Source organism: Lepidothrix coronata, unplaced genomic scaffold (genome assembly GCF_001604755.1).
Source record: "Lepidothrix coronata isolate B3197 unplaced genomic scaffold, Lepidothrix_coronata-1.0 Scaffold167, whole genome shotgun sequence".
In the NCBI taxonomy this organism is placed as follows: Eukaryota; Metazoa; Chordata; class Aves; order Passeriformes; family Pipridae; genus Lepidothrix; species Lepidothrix coronata.
The window spans coordinates 1,567,430-1,594,553 of NW_016690347.1; the positions used below are offsets into that span (position 1 = coordinate 1,567,430).

General features: G+C 38.8%; 1 protein-coding gene across 7 annotated transcripts in view; it reads right to left on the reverse strand.

Annotated features, from left to right (window-relative positions):
- MAP7 (microtubule associated protein 7) overlaps window positions 1–27,124 on the reverse strand; it is a 117,362-nt gene that overhangs the window by 10,850 nt on the left and 79,388 nt on the right. For 2 of the 7 annotated variants that reach the window (XM_017829688.1, XM_017829683.1), the window contains exons 4-15: window positions 24,351–24,514; window positions 23,437–23,548; window positions 20,133–20,243; window positions 14,620–14,733; window positions 11,146–11,297; window positions 8,610–8,725; window positions 7,943–8,223; window positions 4,164–4,347; window positions 2,255–2,450; window positions 691–792; window positions 358–408; window positions 173–263 (exon numbers count right to left, since the gene is read on the reverse strand). In XM_017829688.1, the coding sequence (XP_017685177.1) occupies window positions 173–263; window positions 358–408; window positions 691–792; window positions 2,255–2,450; window positions 4,164–4,347; window positions 7,943–8,223; window positions 8,610–8,725; window positions 11,146–11,297; window positions 14,620–14,733; window positions 20,133–20,243; window positions 23,437–23,548; window positions 24,351–24,514 (1,674 nt within the window). The remainder of the gene's footprint in view (window positions 1–172; window positions 264–357; window positions 409–690; window positions 793–2,254; window positions 2,451–4,163; window positions 4,348–7,942; window positions 8,224–8,609; window positions 8,726–11,145; window positions 11,298–14,619; window positions 14,734–20,132; window positions 20,244–23,436; window positions 23,549–24,350; window positions 24,515–27,124) is intronic. The other 5 variants (XM_017829687.1, XM_017829686.1, XM_017829684.1 and 2 more) reach the window with 4 other exon arrangements.

Here is a 27,124-nt window from a genome sequence, read left to right on the forward strand (position 1 = left end):
CTAAAACACTGGACTCATTTAGTAATGGCTAACTACCCATACAGAAAGGCTAAATAAATAATGTCTACTAAGATTTCACTTATACAACTCTCATGGTTTTCTTTACTGCAATTAGTGTGTCAAGTTTCAGAACTGTATCTCAAGTCATTGTGCTTAGTAGGCATTTATTCACCTGTTGTGCTCAAGGCAGAGTTAAGCACAATACCTGCTTCTCCAGTAATATTTGTCTTTGATATATGTCCATTTTGCTGGTCATTGGGTTTCTACAAAGGAAGCACAGTTTTGTAAGTTAAAAATGGCACTAGGGAAAAGACATGAAATATATTCAATATGTACACGTTAAGTAGCAGCACTGACCTTATCTACAGCTTCTACACGCCTAGTTCTCTTCATGATCTCTTCAAGCCTCTACAATGAAACGTAAAGGGGTAAAATAAGGTTTGCTGGCATTATTTGAATATATCTCTCCCAAAACATAACTGCTTGTCATCTATCAGCTGTATCTGTTTATTGCAAAAAGCTGAATTATTTATTACTGCTGGCAATAATCCCTTCACTGTCACATCAAGCCAATGAGGACTGCAGCCTTTCTGAGAGCACATTTATATCATGGATAACTTTCTATTACTGAGATGGAAGCAGACTGCTAAGGCAAAACCAATTACAGTTTCTCTGCAAGTACTGAGTTACCTTCTTCCTTTCCAAGCGCTCTTGCTCTTCTCTTTGGAAATGCTTTTCACGTTCTAATCGAATCCGCTCTGCCTCTTCCCGTAGGCGAGCTTCCTCTTCTTTCTACATTGATGGTAAAAGAAAAAGAAGGAATAATTTACTATTTAAGGACAGTCTTACACTGTCTGCTTAACTATGCATATCTACAAGATCCTGAAAAGACACTCTTGGGGTTTACAAGCCACCAAAAATCTTTTCAGACTGAATTGCACATTTCTTGTCAATCTCCATGTTTTGCATAGCATCAAAAGAATGTAACTAAACAACAGACATCATATTTGGTTCTGTGCCTGTTCTATAGCACACCAGATGACAAATAAGGAATAAATTTCCTAGCCTTCAGCATTAAAACAGCAGCCAGGAAAGCATTAAAGAGACTGATGTTTTGAGTGGTTTTTGAGAGTAAAACAAAAGTAGTAGAATGTTTTGTTTGGCCAACAGAGTAATTCTTTTACAAGACCAAGGACAAGCACAAACTTTCCATTTCTGTTTTTTAATGAAATGCAAAACTTGTCTGGAATACTTTGCTCCCTGACAGTGACAGTGTTGTATGATAGAACTACTACAGTGGATCATTTGTTACAGCTATAATATCCAAAAAAGCCTTGGCCATGCACTATCTCTGAGTGCTAAACTGAGCTAAACCTCAGGTTAATATTTCAAAGAAAGTAGTACACATCTTCTGAAAGAGAAGAATGCAGTTTCTAAGCCATATTCACTAACACAATCATTTAAACATTTATTATCGGAAGCATACATTTATATACCAGGAGAAAATCTTGTGTCTATGAGGCAAATTTAAGTGCTAGATGTTGGAGCAACAAAGCACACACAAGAAGTAAGAGCACATGCAAGAAGAGAAGAATCCTATCTAGAATGCTTAACGCAGCCTCTCCTAAAGTCAGGAAACCAACATTATGCCCATTCAAAAATGAAAGCACTCGAAAAACTTATTTTTACTTTATTTACTCTTTTTTACGTCTTTTGAGTAGCTGCTCTGATTTCAGGAGGACTGCACCAGGTAAAGGTTCTGCTTGGGTTTACTGAAGTTATCAAAACCTACCTCTTCCCACTAGCCCCACACAAAAGTAATATTTGCAAAGGATTAGAACTCAGTAGTACTATGTCTCCGACACAGTGAACTCTTTGCATCTAGACTTTCTGTAAGTGCTAGGACAAAGAATTCTCTGGTGTAAGACCATTCATCAAAATTCCCCAATACAACTCTATTGATTTTTTTTCATAATGAATCAGGAATAGGAAAGGATTTGTTCTAAATACAATCTAAGGGGAGCAGAAAAAAACCAAACCAAAACTCAACTCCCTAACACATGTTTTTGTCAAGTAGAAATATCTTTACTCTTTGAACTACGCTATGGAATGAACGCTGCCTGGACACTATTCACTTTATAGATGGCATTTAAATTTTAGATATTGCTCTAATCTAGGTGGTGTGTAAGAAGTGCTGCTTCATCCAATTCTGTGCCAATCAGACTGGCATAGAAATTCCAAGAGGGGAGCATACTTGTTTCTGAATGCGCTCCATCTCTTCTTTCTCCTTCTGTTCTCTCTCTTCTGCCTGGCGGCGCAGCCGTTCTTCCCTTTCCCGCTCCTCCTCTGCATCCTTCCTTTTTTTTTCTGCTTCTTGTCTGCGAGCTTCTTCCTCTTCTCGGCGAGCTCTTTCTTCAGCTATCCTCTGTGACAGCTCCTCCTTCTTTTGTCTGAAATCATTAAATAAGCATAAGAAAAAAAAAGTAATAAAAGGAGGGAGGAAACCCAAACCACCAGATTCCTAATCCAACCCTACAGAACAACTGGATATGGGATGCACTGCTGTCTCATTCCTAAGTTGTCTGTTCTCCTTCCTGTAGAGGCCAAACATGAAACCCTATGGAATATAAAAAACTCTGCAAGGTAATACCAATACTTCTCCAGCACATGTGTGCCAATCTATGACTCACATACATTCTGAGTCAGAAATAGTATCATTGACTAATACATTTTGCATAACACTTCTTTTTGCAATTTCATATAATCATATTTTTAAACAGTACGTATTTTTGGCACCCATCTTATCTCATGGCAATGGTTCCTTAATTTAAAAGAAGTATCTAATTCTTCTGATTTTTGGTTATGTCCCAATACAACCTAATGGCTTTTCATCCTTGTATTATGGGAGTAACTTTTCCCCTTCGCTTTTGATGTTACTCTAATTATTTAAGACTTTTTAGCCTATCGTATCCCCGCTCAGAAGTAGAGGGTAGATGGTCTTCCCAGCTGAAGAATCCTCACCTGTTCGGTAGATTTTCATATGGGAGCTGTTTTGCACTTGTGACCTTCCTTGATGTCTGTCTGCACTTATTTTCCTAGTTTTACTGATTTTACTATCTCAAAAAATATAAAACTCACATTCAAAATGTAGATTAATATTGAATAGTTCAGGATGACATTTTCATTTTATTCTAATTTTCTAGTACCTTGTAACAGTTCATTTACTTTGTTGACCATGACTCACCTGATATTTTCATACACTGAAGTCCAAACAAGATCTCTTCCCTCAGAATAATTTGCCCACAGGTCACCAACACAGGAGTTAAGTTAGGATTATTTCCTATTCACATTCCTTTATTCTTACCAGTACAGCAATTCAGCTTCCATTTTGTATCTCAGCGATAGAAGGTATGTCAGAACCTCTTCACAACTGCCTTATCTCACTGAAGATTCACAATATTAACTCACAACAGCATTACCTCACTGGCCTCAAGTCCTTTCAAATTCGTTTATGAAGGCGCTGCACAGACACTGGAAACTCCTTTCACTGTGAAAGCTGATTATTCTTTAATTTTTATTTTTGATCTTTCAGTCTTAGTATTTATTCACCATGTTACTCTTATGCCACAGCAGCTTTTTTCTTTAAAACTCTTTTTGAGAGGGTCAGTATTGTGAGCCTATTGGAAAGCCAGCCTATTTTAACTGCTCAGCCTTGTTCCTATTAGCAAAGTTGTTCAAGAAGTCCAACAAATTCCAGAGGCATGGCATCCCTCTAAAAAAGCCTCAACTTGTGCTGTAGCCCTCCCACTCAACTTGTGCTGTAGCCACAGTTGTAAGTATCCAGATGGGCTACTCATTTGCTAGTATAAGGTGAGATGCAACAATTACCCTCCAAAACTGGTGCGGGGGTGTCTTTAACTGAGAAAACAGAGAGGTTTAAGTCACAATGGTTGGACACTTAAAACACTACCTGTGGTACAGACCTTACAATTTAAAGTAAGAGATATTGCGCCAATCACAAAGTTGGAAACAGCTGTACAGAGTTCTCTAGCTGGAACAAATAAGTACAGCTTTGTTAAACTCTGAGGAAACAATATAACAGCAGAATATATACAGGAAGCTGCTAAAAATGTATCTTCTCCACTGGATAGGTCTAGAATTACCTTTCAAGCTCTTCTCTCTCTCTCCTTTCTTGCTCCTCTCGTTCCCGCTGCTCACGGGCAAGGCGCCTCTTCTCAGTCAGCAGCCTGGTTGCTTCTTCAGGGTCAGTTGTACCTGCAGAGGTCTTGGGGGGTGCTGGGGGTGGAGCAAGAGCTGGTGGAGCAGGAGGTAGGGACAGGCTGGCTGCTGAAACAGATGGGGGGAAAAAACTAGTATGTACAGACCCAGTAGCCAAGACGTTACTCTCTTGAAAGGAACAGAAAGTATTTTCAAAATATTTTCAAGCTTATGTAGTTTTATAAATGATCCAGAGAAGGAAGCCATTTCTAGGTGCTAGAGGTTCATATACCTTAAGGGAAGTTTGCTTTTGCAGGATATGTGAAAGCAGCTGCAGTTGAAAAGGTAAGTCAACTTTTCTGTCAGAACAAATGTTGACAAGTGCTCAACAGGAGTTGTACTGACTCAGCAAGTCCCTACCATCACATTTCCTAAGTTTTCCCAATTCTATCTGGAGAGCAGAAATGAAACATTGTGAAATTGTATTTTCTTCTGTCTGAGAATCTACATTGAAAGAGCAGAGCTAGACTTTTTGGTAACAGGCCAGTCACTTGGGGTGACTTGGTGATCCGGACTAAGGGTAGGGCACCAGCTATCATCAATTTTGCAGCTGCTTCAACCTGAGGCAACTCATGGGATCAGAGCACAGCATCTTACTGAATTTTGCTACTATTGGTGAACTATGGCTTGTGTTCAAATCTTAATAGTGCCTTCATTTCAATTCTTTATTCAGGGCCAGCTTTGTCCACTTGGCAGAGATGATGTTACAGGTTTTTTTCAAGTAAAAGATTAGTTCACATTTCTGTAAGTTTGCCTGGCATTCTCTAGCTCAGGTACAGAGTACCTCAACCACACCTTTTCTCTAGGTACTAGGGACCATTACCAACACATAAGCTATCCCGAGGAAGCATTCCCATGTTAATCACATCTGGTAATGCAGACAAGCATGGATAGGGAAGACTTTGAACTGTCAATGGAATCAGATTCTGATCCTAGGAATATGCATGTAAAGTAAGTCATAAGGAACAGCTAGGAGATGGTTTTAAATCTACATATCTAACCACCCACTGGGATGTGACAGGAGTTTCCTCACCTCATTAACAACTTCCAAAGAGAGGTTTCCTCCCTGATCCCCCCCCAATACCTTGTCATGTATACAAACATAAATTCAACTGCTTTCTGTGCTGAATTCACATCTGCTGACCTCTCTGCTCTGTTATCAACTAAAAACTACACAGGTCTTTCTAAAACTGCTTTAGGGCTTTCACCTTGAATTCAAATGTAACTTAAATTTTAAATTAGTACATCAGTAATTTAAAGAGTGCCAGGGCCTGTTCTCTACCCCTGAGGTGAGCTGGCACAGTTTAGCACTAGAGCAATAGAGCACTATTCTCTCATTACCAAAACAGGTATTCAGTCCAACCCCACAGAACAGGCTGGACCTCAGCTAACCTCCAAGATGTAGCTGGGAACTCAGAAAAGTCTGAGATGTTCAAATATAAAAAGGCAAGTAATTTGATCACACTAAATTGTGAGAGCCCTTTAGAGCCATGCTCTTAGTAGCCTTGGGGACAGAAGGTAAGAAAATGAGAGGCTGCAATTACAGCCTGGATCAGAAACATACCAGAGAGCCTTTGTAATTGTTAAACAGTATAAATGACAGAGTTCCTACATCTCAGCTCTTTTTAATTTACTAACATGGGCCAAGGCAGGGCCATCTCTTTGAAGGGAGCACAGCTTTGTGCTGCTTGGGGTTCATTTCTTGCTGCAGGCGCTGAAGTTGACAGCATAACAAGTAGCTTGTTTAATGCACACCTGCCCTGCTTTCAGAAAAGGTAACACCCAAAAGACCTTTAAAACTTCATTGGTGTTAGTAAAGTTGTGTGAGATTTGCCTGCAAAAGCCTGAACAACTTCGTTGGCAATCGCTACCTGCTGACCTCCTGGCTCCTCCAGCAGGTAGCTGAGCCAGACCAGTTAAAGGCCAGTGCTATTAATTGTAAGAAATGAGCTATATTCACTTGCAACACAGTCCCAGGAGAATCAGCAACATTCCTCTAAGCTCCAAATGCCGTACTTGCACATCTCTAGATTCTTGAATGCAACCAGTGACTAAGTTTTAGCAGCTGGGGCCTCCATCTGCATCACAAAGCCTGTCCTCTAACCTCACATGTAAAATGCTTTTCCTGATGTCTCTGTCTTTGGTTCCAACCACCACCTCCTTTGGCTTTGGGAAAAGACATTCAATTTGAAGTGCTGCTCGCCACTTTGACTGTATCCTTTTCTTTCACTCGTCTCCACTTCGTATTCTTTTTTTGTATTCTTTGCTGTGAATACAGACTATTTCACTTTTGAATACCTTTATCACGCATAACCTGTTTCAATACTAAGAGACTTCATCACAAATTCAAATACTGACTGACTCTGCAAAGAAGTGAAGCCTCTTCCTCCTGAACTAAACTGTCAAACAAGCATGATGATGTTTCTCTGGTCTGCACCTTGTACTGGGGAACTACAACTTGTAAACACTTGCAAAGTTATCCCAGTGGCATCCCTGAAATAATTTTAAAAGGAAATTTTCTCCTTAAAAGGAAGCAGGCAATAGATTATCAGAAGAGCAGTAAAAACCCATGCTAACATGGCAATTATATCCTCCCTTACATGCCCACAGCCAAGAGATATATTCATTTATTATTGTAAATTTCTAGCTTTTCGTGGGGTTCCACCTTGTGTGGTAGGACCTGGGTATCAGACAGGAACTACTGTAACAGAACTTATTAGAACATAAGAAATGTTCTCATTCACATGAGGCTGTCTCACGGAACTAGACCCAACTACACTTCTTACAATTAAATGCAGGATTACTAATGCTTAAAACTGTTGTCTGAAGGACAATCACAGGGGATTCTACAAATTTTAAGTTCAAAATCCTAAGTAACCCAGCTTGTGTATCCCGGTGGTCACAACGGACTTTCTATCCCATCTGCGAAAAACAGCTTATGCCATATTTACAATGGACTGAAATGTCTGCCACAACAAACCTATATTTTTTCATTCTCAAATTTATCTTTTGCCCTTTCTATACTTTATGATCATTATTTTATTTTTTGTGTACATCCTTTTCTTCCCTGCTGCTCTTCAGGGTTCGTGGGGTTTTGTGTGGGCTTTTGGTTTGTTTGTTTGTTTGCTTCCCCTGAAAAATTCTGCCTATTCCTCTTTACTCCTCTCCTTGGTTCTTTGCATTCCACTTTATTGTGCTAATCTCTCCCATGATATGATCCTCTTGCAATAGTACAGATAAGTTAACAGTGTTAGCAGCATAACTGTACTGAGTGTCCAGCAGAGCTGGACATTCTCACTGCTCACACTACCTTATGTGGTGGATTCCTGTACCATTAGTATTCAGATCATTATTATTCTACTTCAACTGTTTGTAAAGAAGCTGTGTTATGATATAGGGGACAAAATTCCAGTCCAAAAGGGCAGAAAGAGGCCTGTGAAGTCACACTGTGTGAGGTACCTCTGCATGTTGTTTTGACTTAGAAGCAGGAGGGCTTCAACCTGTTTACAATTTCCTCATAGCATACATGTGCAGGAGTGTTCTGAATAATTTAAATTAACATTTGACAGAAAACTACCGAAAGCTACATCATTGCAGAGAAAGGGAGGGAAGAACATGAGAGACTCTAACACATTCCTTAACTTAAAGGAAGATCCCTCCTTACCTTGAGTGGGCTCTGCCTGGACAGTGAGCTGTTCCTGACTTGAAGATTCTCCAGCACCTCCTGAAGTTCCTTTACTTTCTTCTGTCCTTTCCTCATTGGCCTTTCCAGCCTCTTTTTCTGGTCTTTTCTTCTCACCCTCTGGCTTGACCTCTTTTTTGACTGGCCGGATGTTGCCAGGAGAAGGAGGACGTGTCTGAGCAGAGGAAATTTTGGAGGAACCAGGTGGGGAAGTAATCTGCTTGGGTGTGCCAGGCAAAAAAGGCAAAGATTTTGACGCACGCCTGTGTAATCAAAGAGTGACAATGTTGGTTTCCACCCACATATCACTTCTACAACCACAGTAGCTAAAAATAAAACCATCTCTCTGTTTCTCTATCAAGCAGGACTGCAGGCACAACTGATTTAGTTTCATGCAAAATGCCTCTCTTTGCAGCTCCCCATATCTGTGAGCACTGAGCTCAGCTAGGAGGGAAGAAATCACGTTTTCCTCCCCACTTCCCCTTCCTCAGAGAAGCGGTAATATTTCTTTAAAAGTAGGACTGTCTTTCTTTTTTGCAGAGAGAAAACATCTACATAACCAAATAAGTTTGCACTGTTTCATATTTAATTAATAGAACAATCAGAGCTGCCTATAGCACATCTCCAGCTAAGCGTGTACTTGACTTACCAAACTGGAGAGGGAGCTGGTGATCTAGCTTTGGGGTTGGAAGTAAAATGACCTCCTTTAAAGTTGGCTGAGAAGCTGGATGACAAATAGTCTCTCTCCTTTTCTTTTTTGTCAGTCTATAGCTCAGCAAACAAAAAGACAAAGTCAAGCCAGAGTTCACACAGCTAAAGAAAGCAAAGCAAGCTCAGTTAAGAATGAGGAGTTGGGGGCTGATGAAAAGCAGTGCTGAGTTAGTAGTTTCTACAGCTTGTTTAACAAGTTCATTAATATAGGTCCTGTAACCTGACACCAACTTTGTCAGTAAATACACAGTTGACAGCAAGAACCTTTCTTAATCATTCTCTACTATCCCAAGATGTAACGGGCTAATTTGCAGAGGCTTACTTTTACATCTTTGATGATTGCCACACAGCACCTTCCACTACTTCCCATATATCCAGGATTTTCTTGGAAGAAAGAGCAAAACGAGCCTCTACCCTCGGCTCATACTTAGTCACAGTCTTCCCATATAGCACAAGTTTTTGTGTTCATGCTCACATGTGAATGGCACAGATGTCCTCAAAGATCTCAAATGTGGTACAAGAGTTATCCTATTCTTTTTTTCTTGGATGATTTCACCATTAGTACATGGTACTAATCACATGGTACTGATTTCCTTTTTCCTTCTTTATTTTTAAAAAATAAAATCCTAAGTTGAGAAACATTTCTGTTACAGCTCTGGTCTGTAATAACAGAAGAAGGAATATATCAGAACTTAGGCATTTATGTACTTACCCTATTTAGGTATAAATGAAAAAAATTATGGTTCTGAAATAATGAGCTCAGACTCTGGGAGTTGAAGAATGGGAATACTGGAGAGTACGCTCAGCTGCCACTCAACCAATATGATGCAGAGGCTGCTACTCGCCACCTCAGCTGGGGCTTAAACACAACCCCTGCAGAAAGTGTATCATGATACTCTAGAGCCTCACTAGCTGAGAGCTCTGCAATGCTCGTTCCCTGAACTGAAAACCAGGTTAACACTGGAAAAGAAAGGCTGAAAACAACTTAATGAACACATGATGCGCTGAGTTATCAAAGCATACACAACCAGAATAAATACATTACAGTGAAAAAGAATTTTGGCTTGCTAGCAAGAACTCTCTATTGGATCTACTTTATTAGTACTGAAAGCAGACCATCAGAAAATTTTTCTTAATATCAATAAAGTAAAAAGCTGAATTCCTACAGAAGTTCACAGAAGAATAAAAGATTCTCCACACCATACAGGCTACTGAAAACAGCTCTTAACTCACTCATTTTATATTAACATTTTTACATCATCTCCTCCATTAAAAAGTAACAACCTCTCTTCTTTCTAATTTAGGAAAAAAAAAAGTCAAAACCCAAACCACTTGCAATGAGAGAGACTCAAGAGGAAGAGGCATTAAACCAATAACCCTGGAGATTGCAATGCACTGTGCACATGCAGTGAAATTTCTCTACAGATACATCCCAATGCTATGCCTGATCTGAACTTCAGTATACTACCATCTGCCTGAAAGACTAAGTACTGGCTATGATTCATGCCACTTTGATTAACACTGCTTCCAACAAGGATGTCAACAGCAGCACTGCCTCTTGACCTTTTGCCCATCAGGCTGAACTAAAACGCAAGGACCTCTTACACAATCATTTGCAGAAATGACTTCCACTCTTCTCACATTCTGAACAAATTCAGGTTATAGAGTACAAGGAAAAATATAACTGCTCAGGTTCAGTGAATGATATCTGAACTGGATCTGACTGCATCCCTTTGGCATGGAGCACAGTCAACATGAATTTGTTCCACCTGCATCACACTGTTATGATTTTCCTGAAAAGCTCAGATCAGTCACAGTATGGCTACAAAATCATTCAGAATGAAGAGGTGACCTGTGGAAAGCCTTGCTTACAAACCATGCTCCTGAACCAACCTCTTCCTTCTCAGTGAGGAAAAGTTTACTAGTCTGGTCTCCTAAGAAAGTACAGATGAAGGGATAGTGCTTTGTGTGCTTGTGTATGCACGTGTGAGTGCATGTGTTCCCCCTTTTTATTCTAGAGGTTCAGATGAATTTTTTAGAGGTCTCAGAAGACAGGAAATTCTGCAGGCTTTGTGAAACCAGGTTGCTGGGAAAAATAGGTTCTCCACTGAGGGAAAAGCTGCAAAACCACCTTGGGCCTTAAAAACGCAGCAAAGAATCCACTTGAGTACCGGGCACACTCACTGTGACTGCCTCTGCGCCTCATGAGAAGCTAAGGCATCTGCTCTGCAAACATGGGTGTTTAGAAAACATTGGTGTTTTCCCATATGGATTCTTTGGTGCATAATCAGGCCGTGTCACCACATAACATAGCATGTTTCAGTTAAAATCCAGCCAACTATGATACAAACTGGAGGGGATGGGAACAGCGCTGAGGGGAGTAAGTATCCCTGCAGCTGTTCCAGTGCTACAAGTGATGCAATGAGGTGGTCATGGCATGAGACACTAAGCTCATGTAGAGTTGGCAGACTTACCCCTGCAAGGTGCGTTGTTGTTCTCCTACGTCCAACGGCATCAGTAGAAGCGTAAAGCTTTGCTCGGTCTCCTGAATTCCTACAGTTCATGGCCTTGTAGGACAGAGGACTGATGGGGCTGCAAGATGCTGAACGGGGACAAACGGGGATAACTACGGTGTTGGTTGGTTTTGTTATTTATTAGTTTTAATAACAGAGTTGCATTGGAGAATGACAGAGGAAAGCCAGCAGGAACAGAAACAACAGAGAAAGACAGAAAAGAGAGAAGATATTAATACATGACTAATTCTTAAGTCAGAACCATCATTTGATATATTAGCTTGGCCACACATGCAGTAATGATACAATTTCACTAAGTGCTCATGTATTTTTCCATTTGTAAACTAATAATTTCCTTAAAAAAATTAAGAAGTATGCCACAATACTGAGTAGTAGACAGTAATGATGTTTTCCTGTTAAGTTTTTATACAACTGATGGTTCTGAAAAAGCAGTGGAAACAACAGCTGGTCTAACTGATTAGCTTAGTAGATGCATTGAAATGAGTTTCAATTACATTCAGAATAGAAAACAATCAAACTAAAATCAGAATGCCTATTAATTGCATTGGAAGTGAAGAAAAATTAAAGGAGACATCCACACAAAGATTAAAACACATTAACAATACAAAACAGTTTCACCTAAGAAATCAATAAAATTGCTGTCTACGATTTTTAGCAAGTGATGTATTTTTAAAAATCCTTCTTTTTAGGAATATTTTAGCCCATCATATTTCTTGATAATGAGAGAATAAGAACTGACTCAAATACATTCTCAACAGCAAGCTATTTTATGCATTAAAAAAGCAGGCTGACAACAACAAATCAACTTGGAAATTAGTATTTGAGTAACCAGGATGGCAGTTTTTGTTGGTTCCACAAGGAAAAAGACTATGACCAAAAGATCACCTGACAATAGTAGGTGTCAGATATACCGTATTTTGAGTATATCTTCAAAGAGAATTGAAACACTTCAAAACATATCATGGGGAACTTCTTGCAGCAAAGTGTTCTGGGACTTTCTCTTGATTTAACTGAAGGAGAAGGTTGGGAAAAACTATGTTATTACTGCAGAGTTTTATTTGTGTGCTCCTGTTAGTCTCTCCTAGTCATTTAATAGAGTTTTAGCATAACTATTATCCAGCATGTTACTTGAAGAAAAAAATTGTATATCTTCCCTACTCTTTTTGTTTTTCCAAGTAACAGAAATTTACATCCTCAGTTTCTGTGGTAAAAACAAACCAATATTTCTTGCCTGCAGATCCCTCTGAGCCCACTTGAAAGAAGGCAGTTCCACATACAGTTAATTCTTCCAGTCTTACAACAGTACAGCTGCTGTTACAGGAAGAGCTCATAGAATTAACAGTACTAATGCTGCAAATTCTCCTGCACCAAGAGATTAACATTAGGAATAAAGAGGGTCTCATGTAAGTGTTACAGCAGTGGCACCCATGCCTGCCTTATACTTTATAGGGATTTATGTTTAATAAGGTATTATGACTGACTTTAAAACAAGCAAGAAACAAAAAAACAGGCATTTTTGTTTGTGTTTTTGTTTTGGTTGAGGTTATCTAAAGCAAATCGGAGGCAGTGGCATAATATTAAGTTTTACAGAGGTTCTAATTCATGGGGTTCCTCTCTGTGATTCAATTCCCTTTCTCCATGCCGATTATCTGAAGTTACCACCATGGATGACATTTGCAAGTATTAAAAGACAAGCAGTTCATTTTCATTTGCGATGTTGCCAAACAACGTTTTAGGAAGTACTCCCAGTGATTCATATACTAACAGGATTACATCTATTCAGAGGAGCTTTATGAGAGCTATTTAAAAAATATTTTGGTCTGGGAGGATTTATTTAAAAAAAAGATCCAGACGTGCTCTTTTGCTGGATGTCCCTAATAGCTCACTTAAAATTTAAGGACGTGAATCCATATTTAATCCAGTTTGGATTTTTTGCATTGTAATTTATCTTTACAACCAAAGGGCAGGGTAATTTTCTAGAGAATAATGGCAGGCTGGGATGAGTGGAGTGCTCAGAGCACAGCTGTGAGCCATTGTTATCACCTGATCGTTAACCTCCAGGAAGCATCCTGCATGAAGGGGCCACAGGATTAGACCTGCAATAATATCTGGAAAACAATGAGCAGATGGATTATTCTTCTGGGTGGTACAGTTCCAGTCAGCACAGGGAAGGTATTTCAGGGAATTGCCTTAGACTGACAAACCAGTCTTTCCTGATATTTGTAGTCTTTCTCAATATTCCACTCGGTTTAGAGCTTATTGTGCAGAATAAACATCAGCAGCCATGAAAAGCTTCACACTTGCTCTAGTAAAATAACCACTTATAAAATTAAGACACTAACTTCTCAACTATTCCCTAATGAAGAGCTGAATTTCCAATATCCTCCTCAGTAGATGACATTAAATATTAATTTTACAAGGTATTATTTGTGAAGAGTGAAGAGGAATTCTGCACTTGTTAATTCCCCTATTTGCAGAATATCATCCACATTTTTGCTCCTACAGCACTACCCCTGTGGAAATGTACTGCAGCCTAATTAGTTATAAGAGTTCTTAAGTGAAAGCTTCTTTAAAAGTAATCTTAGTAGATCTCTATTCCTTCTTACCTTCTATGTTCTTTAATTAGAATCAAAATCCTGTCCACATCAGACAAGAAAGACCTGCCTAGACATACACATTCAGCACGTCCAGCAATATATTCTTGTAATGGTAAAGTCCCCAGTGGATGATTATAAAACATCCTATGATAAAAGAAGAGGCAGCAGTCACCTGTCTAAAATACGTGATAAGCAACTATGCCCCAGTTGTCCCTGGAATACAGTTTTGCCTGGGCTTTCAGTTACCACCTAGCAATATCATCACATTTCTGCACGTTAATTTTCCCCTCAGTGAGTACATCAGGGAGCTGTTCTGGGGTTGGCAGAGAACTTTACAATTATTATAACCTGACTAAACCTGCACATTTAAGTTCACATGTATTAAATGCACAGTAACCAGGGCCTATCTTTATACAAGTCTAACTTGGTCCCTGTGGGAAGTGCCCTGGTAGGGGGTGAAACTCCTTTGCAGCAAGCAGCTCATAGCCTTAGCAGTGGATGTGCTGAATCAGCTGTTTACAAGACTGTGTGCATTTCCTTAAACAGCCATGGACAGTGTGATGTTGTTGCCCTGCATGTTCTGTGTTCATTTATTGCACTGATGAAGAGGCAAAAGAAATTAAGAAAGAGGGGGTAAGAGAAAGAGGCATAGCAAACAACTGTATAAACAAGCTTTCATGCAAACTAATTGTGGACATTCAACCTCATTCTGGGATGCCACCATACACTCATAATTAGATCAATGACTTTACAACATCTGTCAGGGAAGCTGGAAAAAAGTGTCTGAGACATGAAGCCTCTGTTCTTAAAGGATTACCTGCATCTCCAGACAATGCAGCTGTGCTTTTACTTCGGGCCAGGAATGAGTGAGTGGGCGTCAGGAGCCTGCTAACAATGCTGCTCTCCCATGGACTGAGCTGAAGACGGCGAGCTGAACGTGCATCATACAAGCAAGATGTTAGATCAAACACTTCACAAATAATTACATGCTGCAGCAGTATTAGTACTATTTCCTCACTACTGCATACCACCAAAATCTTAAAACTGTCCTTCAGAGATCAAAAGCATACAATAGTTTAGTGGTTTGCATTTTATTATTACACAATTTCAGCAGAAGAATTCCTATAGAAACACAAATATCTGACCATTTAATTTTTGCTACTGCCTGTGGCATTATGGCAACTTGTTATCAAATTAATACTGATATTTTGCACATACATCACATTCCATATTAGGAACAACTAATACGTAGACTCCCAAATATAGATTTCAGAGATGTTTACGTCCCAAACTCTTTCTACATACAAGTCTTCTAGTTACAGTAAAACACCTTCCAAAGTCTGCCAGCCTAGCTAGAAAAAAACAAAAGTTGCTTACTACTATACAGAGAATTGTGTCAGAGGTTTTATCAAAGCATTGCAAAAGGACAGCGCACCTCAACTGCAGATACAAAACTCATCAGCTACAGTTGTCTCAGTAATACGTGAAGCCACAGAATACAGTAAATACATTTGATCATTAATTCTCTGTCAAAATATCCTGCCAATGACCACTTTCCATGCAGCACAGTAAACAAGAGTCAACTTTACGCATTGTTAGTCTGTTGTGAAAACACACTATATGTTGACCTCGCTGTAATCACTCCCTTGCTTTGCTTTTCCCAATATTGCATAATGCAAATTTAGCTTGTCAATATATTCCTTTTGTCTTGTAATGTTTCTTTACTTATTTTACTTAAATACTACGTAATCGTTTATCATGGTGAAGCAGTAACCAAATGAGCCCTACAAATTATTTTCTGTATTGTATTAAATATTTCCCTGATACTCCAATGCAACAAATTGTATTATAACGGGCATCACAAACCAAAATATTCAACTAGTTCCCAAAGCAGTTCATTACAGTAAGCTTTTGATATTGCAATAATCTTGATGTTTCAAGTGAAATCAGGTCTTCTTACATCTCATGACTCATTGGGCTTAGTTTGGTGTTTGCAGCTTGAATTTATGAGGCTCAGTCTCTAAAAGTCATTGAAGTGACTGGCTGTAATAAACTTGACATTAATTTGCATTTTTAAAGGTAGACATCCATCACTTTTAATAGCCATAAACTCTGAATCTGTCTTTAATCTACTCCATGCTGAGCACCATGAAAGGAGGGGCTGATCTCAATCTCATCCTATGAAAATATAATTGCTTAATCTGCCCTCAGTGCTGTTTTGCACTTCTCAAATCGCCCCTAAATTCTGCTAACTCAATAAGGGGCATTACTATAGAAATATAGGACTCTCAAACACAGCAGGCTCTCTGCATAACTGTATTTTTACACAATGTACTACTGCCAGAGTTTTTTGTGATTAATGGTTCCATTCTCCAATGGTACATATCATATAGACACACAAAATACCCTACAGAGACCTCCATTACAGCACACACATTATCATTAAGCTTGTAATTTAACAATGAAGAAAAAAAAATCACAGAACTACCATTAAACTGGATGCAATAATGGTAATGTCTTTGCTTCCTTTCATCTCCAGGCACCATGCTCAGTATGATCACTGTTTAAAGCTACTGTTGCAAGACAACAGATTCTTTTTTTGTGGTCTTTACTAGGTGAGGCTCACATGTATGAGTATGGATGAGTCTGGAGAAACTCTTCTATTATAGTTTAACAAAGACCATACAACTCCAGGAAGCAATCTCTGAAATTTTAAGCTAGTACATCAGTGCTATGTGTACCATCCATTTCTTGGAGTTCATCTGTACAGCTGCAAACAGCTGATAAGTAAATGTAAATATGGCCCTGTGGGCCAGCCCTAGGCCTTATCTTACATAGGAGGCCCCAGAGATGAAGTACTCTCAAGGGGACACAGCTAAAAGACTGATGAATTAAAACACTAACTTGCCTATCTCACACCTATCTCATATCCCTTGCCCTAAAGCTGAGTATGGTTTAATTCTCTTTGCCCCTAACACAGGGGAGTTTATATCCACATCACCTACTGGAAGCAATCACGTGTCCACAGCATCCAACCAAAGCACTTTGAGGCAGTGTTTGGGAGCAACCTGGCTGATATGCACAATAGTGAGCTAAGAGAGACCAATAAAAACTTTCTTCTCTATATAAGCAATAGGCCTGGTTCAGAGATGTCAAATTACTTTTAGCCAGGACCTCGGAGTGAAGTTTCCCTGAATCTCTGTAATGGGTTTAGCTTAGAGTTCATTTAGATATACCTTGCCTTTGTGGCAGATTTAGTCTTTCAAATCATCTGACAGACAAGGGGAAGCAGTATTTTTTGTTCTGATGCTGTGTTAAGCTATCACTCTTAGGGCTGTTTCCTAGAATTATAGAATGGTTTGAGTTGGAAAGGACCTTAAGGATCATCTAGATCCAACCTCCCTGCCACGAGGAGGGACACCTTCCACTAGACCAAGTTGCTCAAAGTCCCATCCGGCCTGGTCTTGAACACTTCCAGTGACAGGGCATCCACAGCTTCTCTGGGCAACCTGTTCCACCTGTCTCATCACCCTTAAAGTGAAGATTTTCTTCCTAATATCTAATCCAAACTTAGACTCTTTCATTTTGAAGCCATTACCCTTGGTTCTATCACTACATTGCCCTTGTAAAAAGTCCCTCTCCAGCTCCCCTTTTGGGTACTGGAAGGCTGCTATAAAGTCTCCCTGGAGCCTTCTCTTCTCCAGGCTGAACAACCCCAACTCTCTCAGCCTTTATTGCTCCTTGTTTCCACACAGGAAGCACATTCGTGATAGGGTTGCTGGTACGAGCAAGTACCTCCACCCCCAGCCACATGCAGGTTATTTTCAACAGATTAAAGATCTTTATAACCTAATTTGTAACTAGAATACACACAAAGTCACAGGGAGCTGGCAAAAGTGAATTGATTACAATCACCTGTATTTGTCTTTGGGATATACAATCTGAATATTGGAAAATTGTCTTAGCAGCAGCAGAATAAATTGCAAGTAAGCAAACAGCAGCATCTGATTAGTTGCAGGAACAGATGGGAGGCAGGGATTTAACAGGCCTGCTGATGAGCACCACAAAGGAGACTCTCATTGATAAATACGGTGTTTGCTTATACAGAGACACAAATACCAGGAGGAGTAAATGGGAGAAAACTGCTCTTTCAACAGGAAACAATACTGGAGTCCTTGAATGTCTTCTATAAAGGTTGCAGAAAAATGTGATACAGTGATTGAGACCATCTGCTTGAAAGAAAAATCACTGCAGGGAGGGAATCAAGTATGGTGTAAGTTTTGCAAAACTAAAAGTGTGTAACTCCTATCTCATCTAAAGTCTTATCCTCTCGCTAAGCTCTCCTTAAAGAGCACGATTACCAAAATGTATTGGTCAATAACAGTTTTCTCCACTTGAATGTGTGCATTCATGTTTTGTTACAGTTTCAACTACTCACTAACTACAACAACTCAATAGCATAATGAGAAGCCCGTTCTAGCTGCCCAACTGTACAACTGTGATAAAGAGCTATACAGCAATCCTATACTTGAAAAGCCAATTAGTTAATGAAAACTTTTGTCTTTCGATGCGCCAAAAAAATAATAATGTCCTTCAAATGATAAAAAGGTGCTCCTTAACAGATGACAAGTTCTGGTTGGCAGCTATAAGCCACTTAATAGGTAAGCTTATCATCCTCATCTCTAGATTGCTGTTTTGCAGGTAGGAGTATGTATTACCAACAAAGCGTGATTGGGTGCCCTCTGGAAGGTGAAATGGTGAGGAGACAGTTAGACCTTCCTTTAAGCACCTGCCTTAAGAAGTTGAAGTCACTGGAGAGACCAGTGGCACTGGCTCAACTAGATTTAGGTATCTGACTTTGCACAAGGAAGTGCATTTATAGCATTTGAATTTACTTTCTGTCTTGGAGTCTGTGAAAGTCACAAGGGGCTCCGGAAGAGTTCTGTGCTGTTTTAATGAAAATGCCAAGCAAAGAATGCCTCGACATTTTGACATACGGCCGTCACTTCCATACTCCTTCTCTTTCCCCACCGCTAGACTGCGTAGTATTCAGTTTAACTTCTCCTGAAATGAGTGGCAGAAACTATAACGGAATGGGTTACAATCCATAAGAGACTATCCTTCATACTTAATGCCTGCTGCTGTTCGCCCGCTCATATCACAAAGACCCTTCATCAAAAAAGCATCCCCTGGCAAAGACCAGCAACCATCTGGAAAAAATATACACACCTGAAAAGCTAATAAAGTTTAAACCGACTGGATTTCAATATTAAGATCAAGAAATTATTGGTGTTTTGGAATAAATTATTTCCTAATGTACTTGGAATAAATGATTCCCTAAGGTAATGCTGTATTTTTCACAAGTTACCAGAATGTACAACTAGGTTAGCCCACTAGGAAGAACAAGTCTCACCAAATCACCCAGATACACACGTTCAAGCATGCACTTAGCCCTTACTTAAGACACACAAATAATGACATCGACCAAACAGTTTTGCAACACAACCAAAATTCCATTTTAAAAATTTGTTTTTAAAACGTGCATTTTTCTGGATTGAAATGGGACAGAACTCATTCTCAGTAGAGGACAAAAAAATCCTTACCAAGTACTTTTCTGTAAGGCTCTTTGCACGAGTTACACAAGAGAGACTCTTTTATAAAACTTTTAAGCTCAATCTTGTAAATCCTCAGAACAGAGGCAGCAATTCAGCTATGTTAATTTTTAAAAGCTTGATGGTTTATCATTTTTGCACACTTGTAAACACCAAAAATGTACACTGAAATGAAGCAATCTCTGAAAAGTAACTGGACACAAAAAGTCAATAAACAGACAATATGAAGAACACCCACAATTCTTCGATAAAAATAAAAAAAATGGTAATAAAATAACCAGAAATTTTAATAAAGTAACTGCTTGAAAGCTTCATGCTTCTTAGATATTCAAGAACTCCTACCAAAAAAGAAAGGAAAACAAAACAATGACAAAATGGTCTAATGTAAATAAAAGGTCACACATGATTGCATGCACTATGGAGTGATGCATTCTTTAGTAGTTGTACCTCATTTACTAAAAACCTGACAGAAGCACTGCTTTTATAATTTGCTAAAGCAGGATTGTTTAGGTAAGTTCTCTTGTTTTAAAAAAGAATTATTTGTTCTCACAGGAAAAAATGTTCAACCATTTACTTGTCACATTTGAAGTCTTTCCACTACCACTTAGATGAAGTACAGAAAATGACTTCAGAAGCTTGTTTTATGTGCAAAGTAATACATCAGTATAGAACATTCTTTCTTGCTGCTCTTTTAAGTTTTTTTTCTTTGAAACTGTACCTCTGTCTGGAGAATTTAGTAATGTTGCAGATGAGGAGGAGAGCCGCTTGTTAATGACTGGATCAACATGTTTCGAAAGGTTCATTGTTGAAACAGACCGCCTGTCTCGATCTAAAACAAATGGAGATAATGCTAATTGACAGCCCACATGCAATAGTGCAAGTTCCTAGCTCGCTAGTGGGAGGAGGAAAACAGGACTAGGTCACTCCTGCTCTACCACAAGAACTTTCAGAATAGAATGGATTTCTCAGAAGACATTGCACAGGCGACTCAAAGACTGGGCACAAAACAATTTAAGCTTCAAATGTGTAAAATGTTTTGTTCATTATCATTCAATGGGTTGCAACCTAAAGATTTTCAATATTCTCAGAAAAAGTTTGCTCATGACTTACAATAGAAAGCTTCAGGGAACGACCAAGGTGCTTGGAAACTCAAAGTTATTCATTAAAAAAAACTTCAGCACCTCAATAAAAGGTGACATTTGAAAGGGAGTTAAAAATCCCATAGTTACATATAAGTGCTAAACTGCCCACCACAGAGCCATTTTCAACCTGCTGAAAATGAAGTTGTAGTGCGTTAATCCAAAACAGCACGTAGTTTAGCAGATTACAGAAAATCAGTCTCTGTGGAAGGCACTTGTAATGCACATACATGGCATATGTAATACTAAAACTTTATAATTTGCTTTTATTTTCTCTGCACTTTAGATCAGTATCACATCATTTGCCTGCACAACTGCTGCAGTCAGCATCTGCACCCTATTGAGGGGGTGATGGTTATTTCAAGAATAGAGATTGCACACACTTTGCGAGTATGTGTGTCACAGGAAGGTTGCTAGCAATAGCAAAAAGGGAGGAACGAGCTGAACAGGTCAGCTATGTCCTTTCTCTTCTCTTTCAGAATAAAAAAAAAGCTACAAACCTCAACTACACATTCTCCATTGCAAATTTCCATTTGGAAATCTGACATTCAGAACATGCTGTGAGAGTCAATTCTGCTTTTGCTTACATTTTAGCATGTACTGACCCTTAGCAAAGCATTCAACCATTCTGAAATGCAATGAGGCTTAAGCATATGTTTAACTGCTCTGCTGATTCATATTCTGTGTGTGTAAAAATATGTCTGCATACTTTTTTGGAAGAAGATACAAATTCAGGGCACTGACAAAATTAAGGATGATGTTGCTGAAATATTTGCCATTGTTTATTTATGACAAATACATCAACATTGTATTTACCTGTTCTGACCTAGTGGATTGGAGTATACACACTGTATACAAAAAAATTTTCACAGAAATACAGTATATGAAAAATACCTTAACTCTCCCCAGATCTATGAACTATATAGGATTCACCATAACTGGCTGGGCCAAAGAAAGATTCTCCCCTACCCCATGTGATTATTTGCTAACTGTGTCTAATGTTAGAATGACTTAGTGAGGGTATAAAACTGGCAGACTGGGTACTGGAAGGGGAATAAAACTCAGAAATGGGTTTTTAAAGGAGAAATGTGATGTCAAAACTAAGAACAAGACCTCTGTAGGCTGGCACGCTTATCCCACGTCGATCTATAGGGTATATTGGAGAATGTTCTGTGTGAGTCAGTCATTACTGGAGACAGGATGCTCAGGCTTCCTGAGAACAGAACAATATTTCTGGGAATGGGATGGGGATTTTGATCTCATATTTAATTTATCCCTGAGAAACTGTATAGTATATCAGTACAGCCATAAAGTTTCTGCATTTGGCATCTGAATTTAAAAATCACCTCTGTTATTTGGCGTGCCGACCTTTCTCGTGTCAATGAACCACATTTAAATGAATGCCATTCAGCATGAGGATTTGCATATAAGAGTTGGCAGTATGAATCCTATAAATATAGAATAGGCCAAATGCAATCCATTGCCTAGAAAATTGCTGCTTTGTTCTAAAAAAAAAAAAAAAAACCAGCAAAAAAAAATTAAAATACCCATAAGCAACATAACAGCCAATGCAGCTGGTTATGTGTCTGTGTTCATGTGCAAAATAATTGTAAATCCTGTGCGTATGCAGTATGCCAAAAGGGTTTTAGAAAATAACAAAATATTCAAATTGAGTCTCCTTAAATTCCAGTAGACAGAATATTATGCTTCATTTCAGTGAATTGTGCCAAATCTTTAGAGTCAGCCAGTAGTAACTCTCTAGAAAAAAAAAATAGTAATGAAAAAATCTGGTGCTAACAACGGTTCTAATCTATCAGTATGATGTTAAACATGCATTGCAACTACATGAAGGTGGTTTAGTTACTGATGATCTCATTTCCTGGGAACTAGCTAAGGGTAAAGGAATAAAAAACCACAGCATTATGTACCAGGTTTTCTAGCACCACCCTGAGATCTGAAGTGGTGCTCCAGGCCTGCTAAATCGAGAAAGGTGAATGATGATTCAAAAAAATAACCTAGGGACAGAATGCAAGACAATGATTTTTCACAGAAAATAAAATAAAAATCAAATAAGTTATACAGAGTTAAGCAAAAAAGTAACCTATTATGAAAAATAACTGTTTATTGAACTTATACATGATAAAGATTTCAGAGCATTAGCATTCTTTTCTCAACTCTTTTTTTTCTTCCCTGATGAAAGGCTGGACACACTGAAATTAGAATAGGAAGAAAAGAACTTTAAGTACCACTGTCTGGTGGTAAATAAAGGAAAAGTTCTCTTTATGGGGGTTTGATTCATATTTAACAAGGCATATACACATTAATGATTGGCAGATTAAGTTAGAGAAGATAATTGGGGAAAAAAGTCAAATATAGCTAAAATTCACTTAAACTTAATTTGCGGACTTCTATCTCCCAAAATATTTCTACAAGGCACAGATAGCTTATTACAAAGAACAACTTTTCTTCCTTGTGTCTATTTGAATCTCAGTATTTGGTCATTTCCACCAGATCTATTTTTTGAGGCACACAGCTAGCATTTGCCACGGTAGCTCATATCACAAGATCGACACAGCACAAGCACACCCACATATACACACACAAACAACAGCAAAGCAGCAGAAGCAAGAAGCTGTAGCAAGATAGTTACATAATTAGTCAACTCCTGAAACAAGCTTTAACTTTTCTTCAGATTTCTCCTTGTTATCTTTCTGCTACACAAGAATGTCAGAAACGTGCCATTTTTAGCAATAATAAGATCAAGAGCAAACAATTTAAAACAACATACACAGAACCATTCTTCATTTTTAACAGAAGCAAAATAAGTTTCAGTTAATTGGCAGGGGAGGGAAACTGGCTAGCAAACCAAGCCTCCCTCTTTACCTGGGTTATTAATGCGGTTATGTAGTGCTCCTCCCCAGGACCATCTGTTTTGCTTTTGTTTTGGCTTCTGGCTTCTCTCCATTGTGCGACGTACAACAGCTTCATGTCGTTCCTTAAGTACAACAGGACAATATATTTGGATACTACTGGGTTTTACACTTCATCATCTCATCAAACACTGCTACCCTCCATCCCCACAGACAGAACCAAGCAGGCATTGTTTAAGCTTATGTGCTGCCTACTAAAATACACATTAGAACAGGATTAAGCAGCAATTAATCCATAAATAAGTTAGAATCTGAAAATTAAGTGAATTTTTGAAAAGGTAATATCTGTTTGAGAGCTGCAGAACTACAGAGAAAAAACACTGGCCCTGTTATGGCAGCCACTACACAAACACACCCTAGTGCTACTTCCCACCTATTAAATACTAGAACAGTGGGAGAGAGAAGAAACAAAAAAACTCATAAGGATGAGCTGACTTTCACAGGATCACACTGCACATAGTTCCCAGATTAATTGAGACAATTCAGCCAAGAGCATATTTCATTACCCACTCACTTTTTAAAAGGTTTTGTTAGGGCAATTAATGTGCAGCTACTGTTGTACTGAATAGCTAGGAATTAACACGTAACCATACAAACCTATCCCAATTCGTGTTTTCCTGTGTGTGTGCAGTTCCATACACTAATCCAGGCATGCACAACTTCACTGCATTTGACTCATAACAGGCACTTAAAGAAGCAGGACGCAGGACTTGTGCAAGTAAGACTTAAAATCCTTTTGCACACTCTGTCATACAAGCCATGGCTCATGTTGCATTCTTTATATCAACTCCTACAGAAAAAGTTTGATAGTACTGTATCTTATAGTAAAAGCAAGTTGAAAAGTGTTTTCATGACATTTATTCTCACCTTATCTTCTTCTATTCTCTGCCTTCGCTTTTCCTCTACGGCAGCTCGCCTTCTCTCTTCCTTCAGTCTCTGCTCTTCCAGCTTCTTTCTGCGTTCCTCTAGATGTTTTTCATAATGTTGCCGGGCTCTCTCTTCTCTTTCTAACCAGATGGATTCTCTTGCAGCTGTGAGAAAAATCAGAAATAAAAGGATTGGCATGCTATATGCAAAGCACTCTTAAACACATTTTGAATAACCAAGCTAAATAGAAAAACTTTTGAATGAGTGAAAAAACTTTTGAACTAATTTTCTTCAAACATATATAATTTCCTAATCTCTCCTAATGTATTAAAATGGCCATACATCCATTTCATTTAACCTCAACTTATGTATTGTGAATTACCAACAGTTAAATTATTGAGTATATAGTTTCTGAAAAAAGGATTTTTTGTAATTTAAAATGCCTAAATACTAAAGTCAGGTTTATGTGAACAAACTTCTGTTGTACAAGGCATGATAATGCTCTGTAATATTTTACTGAAAAAAATAAAAAAAATAAAAAGAAAGATAAAACTATAGCCACTTTCACCTTTACTGATAAACACAGATTCCTTATGATAGAAGTGGCTGGGATGACAATTCTGCCATCCAGACTGTTATCTGTACCAACAGAAGGAAAGAACTTACCCACCAAAAAAGCCAGTCTAAAGGTGAACTTTAATTTCTCACATAACTCCACTGCTGCACAGCTCTGAACATGTTTCAGAAGAGCTAATCCAGACAAATCATGATGCACTAAATAAGACAAATTTTGCTCCCTATCAGGGTCTGAATTTTCATGAAGGTATTATCTGGAACATGGCCTCAAACTTCAGTCCACAGGAAACAAATAACATACAATGCTCAGGATCTCTCCCCATTGCTGTCTTGAAATCTTTGGGTCCCAAAAATTTATTTGTTCTAAAAAAATGTGTTACTTGGTTTTTCTAAAATCCCAGCCATTTGATACTTCTGGATCTTTGTGAACTGATAGGTGGGAGTGCACATGATGATCACAAGTATCACTGAGAACCACATTATAAAACCTTAATGCAGCAGAAACATGGAACCGTGACAACTGTTAAAAAGCTTTTCAATTTCCAAGACTAGCAGTGTAAGAAAGTTCTCTAAGTCTGAGAGGGTTTTGGGATTTTTTAAATTAAATCTGAGGAAAAAAAGAAAAAGAAAGAAAAAAGAGCCTATTTTTAAAATCACCTACTCTAGAACAACAACTTCAGCCTTCAATTAGAAGAGAGATTTGTGCTGTTTGACACAACCACTACCAAAGCCAAAACACCCAAATGCTTTTACATGTCCCGAGCAGACATTGCAATCACTTCTTATAATGCTAGGACTCATCATTACCATGTTGCTCTTTTGCACCTTCTTGCCTACTTAAATAAATCCCATCTCACTCATGGGATGATCCCACTCAATAAATAACTTGGATTCCACTTTAAACCTTATGTACTTGCATACTCAATTTCATGGCAAATTTCTACCCTGAGTAGCCCAGTTCATGCTGTAGAGTTATCTCCCTTAAGAAAATCCCTCTCTACCATTTCAGATGTCAAATACTCTGTTGACAAAAGCCGACAGCATGTTTAGCTTTGCTGTGGGATACAAACTAGCAGAGATGTTTGTTGAGCAGCTACAACCAACCTTAAAACACCCTCATGGTAAGAAGGGTGAAAGCTCAGCAAGATGTTTGCAGGAAATTTAACAATCATAGCTAGAATAATGACAGCGACAAGGAATGGTACAGTTGCTTAGATAATTAATAACAACAGGTGTGAGAAGTGACACCTGCAACTGTGAAACACCAATGCAACAGCCAGCAGATTTCTAGAAATATTCTTCTATGCTAATTTAGTTCAGAGTGAGTTGAAGGAGAAATGTAAACCACAGATTAAGGCAGAAAATAGCAGAATATGGCAGAAAAATCAGCTTCCAGGACAATTAAAATCTGCAAAGGCTTCTTCTTGTCACTAAAGCCTTACAGAGTAACAAAATAGGGCCAGAACTGGTGTTCCAAATGGAAAGCTAATTTGCAAAGCAGAAACATGCATCTGTTGCCCCTTCTTGGGATCCAAGAGCTCACCAAGAGAATGTATGGACAGAGAGGTGACTCTCACTACAGCCTACTTTTCTCCTGGAACTACATAACCCCTCATGATCATAGAACCATAGAGTGGTGTGGGTTGGAAGGGACCTTAGAGATCATCTAGTTCCAATCTCCCTGCTGTGGACAGACATCTTTCACTAGACCAGTTTTTTCAGAGCTCCATCCAACCCGGCCTTGAACACTTCCAGGGATGGGGCATCCACAACTTCTCTGGGCAACCTATGATGCCATCTTTCTATTACTAAGGTACAGAAAATACTGAGCAAAGGGCTCAGTTTGAGCTCACCTTTTTCAACAATTTGAGTTACATCGTGAACAGCTGAAGTATAATAAGATATGTCACCTCTGAGGTACCATCCTCTCTTTTTGTCTTTGCTTTCTACTTAACTTTTCTGCCCAATGCCTTGGGCAGAACCACTGTCAGCCTGTCACCAGAAAGGCAGTGATTTTTGCAAAAGCTTGCTCTTCCTATTAGCTTCTACACAGTTGGACTGCAGAATAGTGTCAGCCCAAGAATAAGCAGCCACATCAGTGAATTGCACTGTTCTTTCCACTCTACATGTATTTATCTTGTTTTTTTTAGCAAATGAGGATAATTTCCTCTAAAAGCAGCAACCCAGTTAATTTCAAC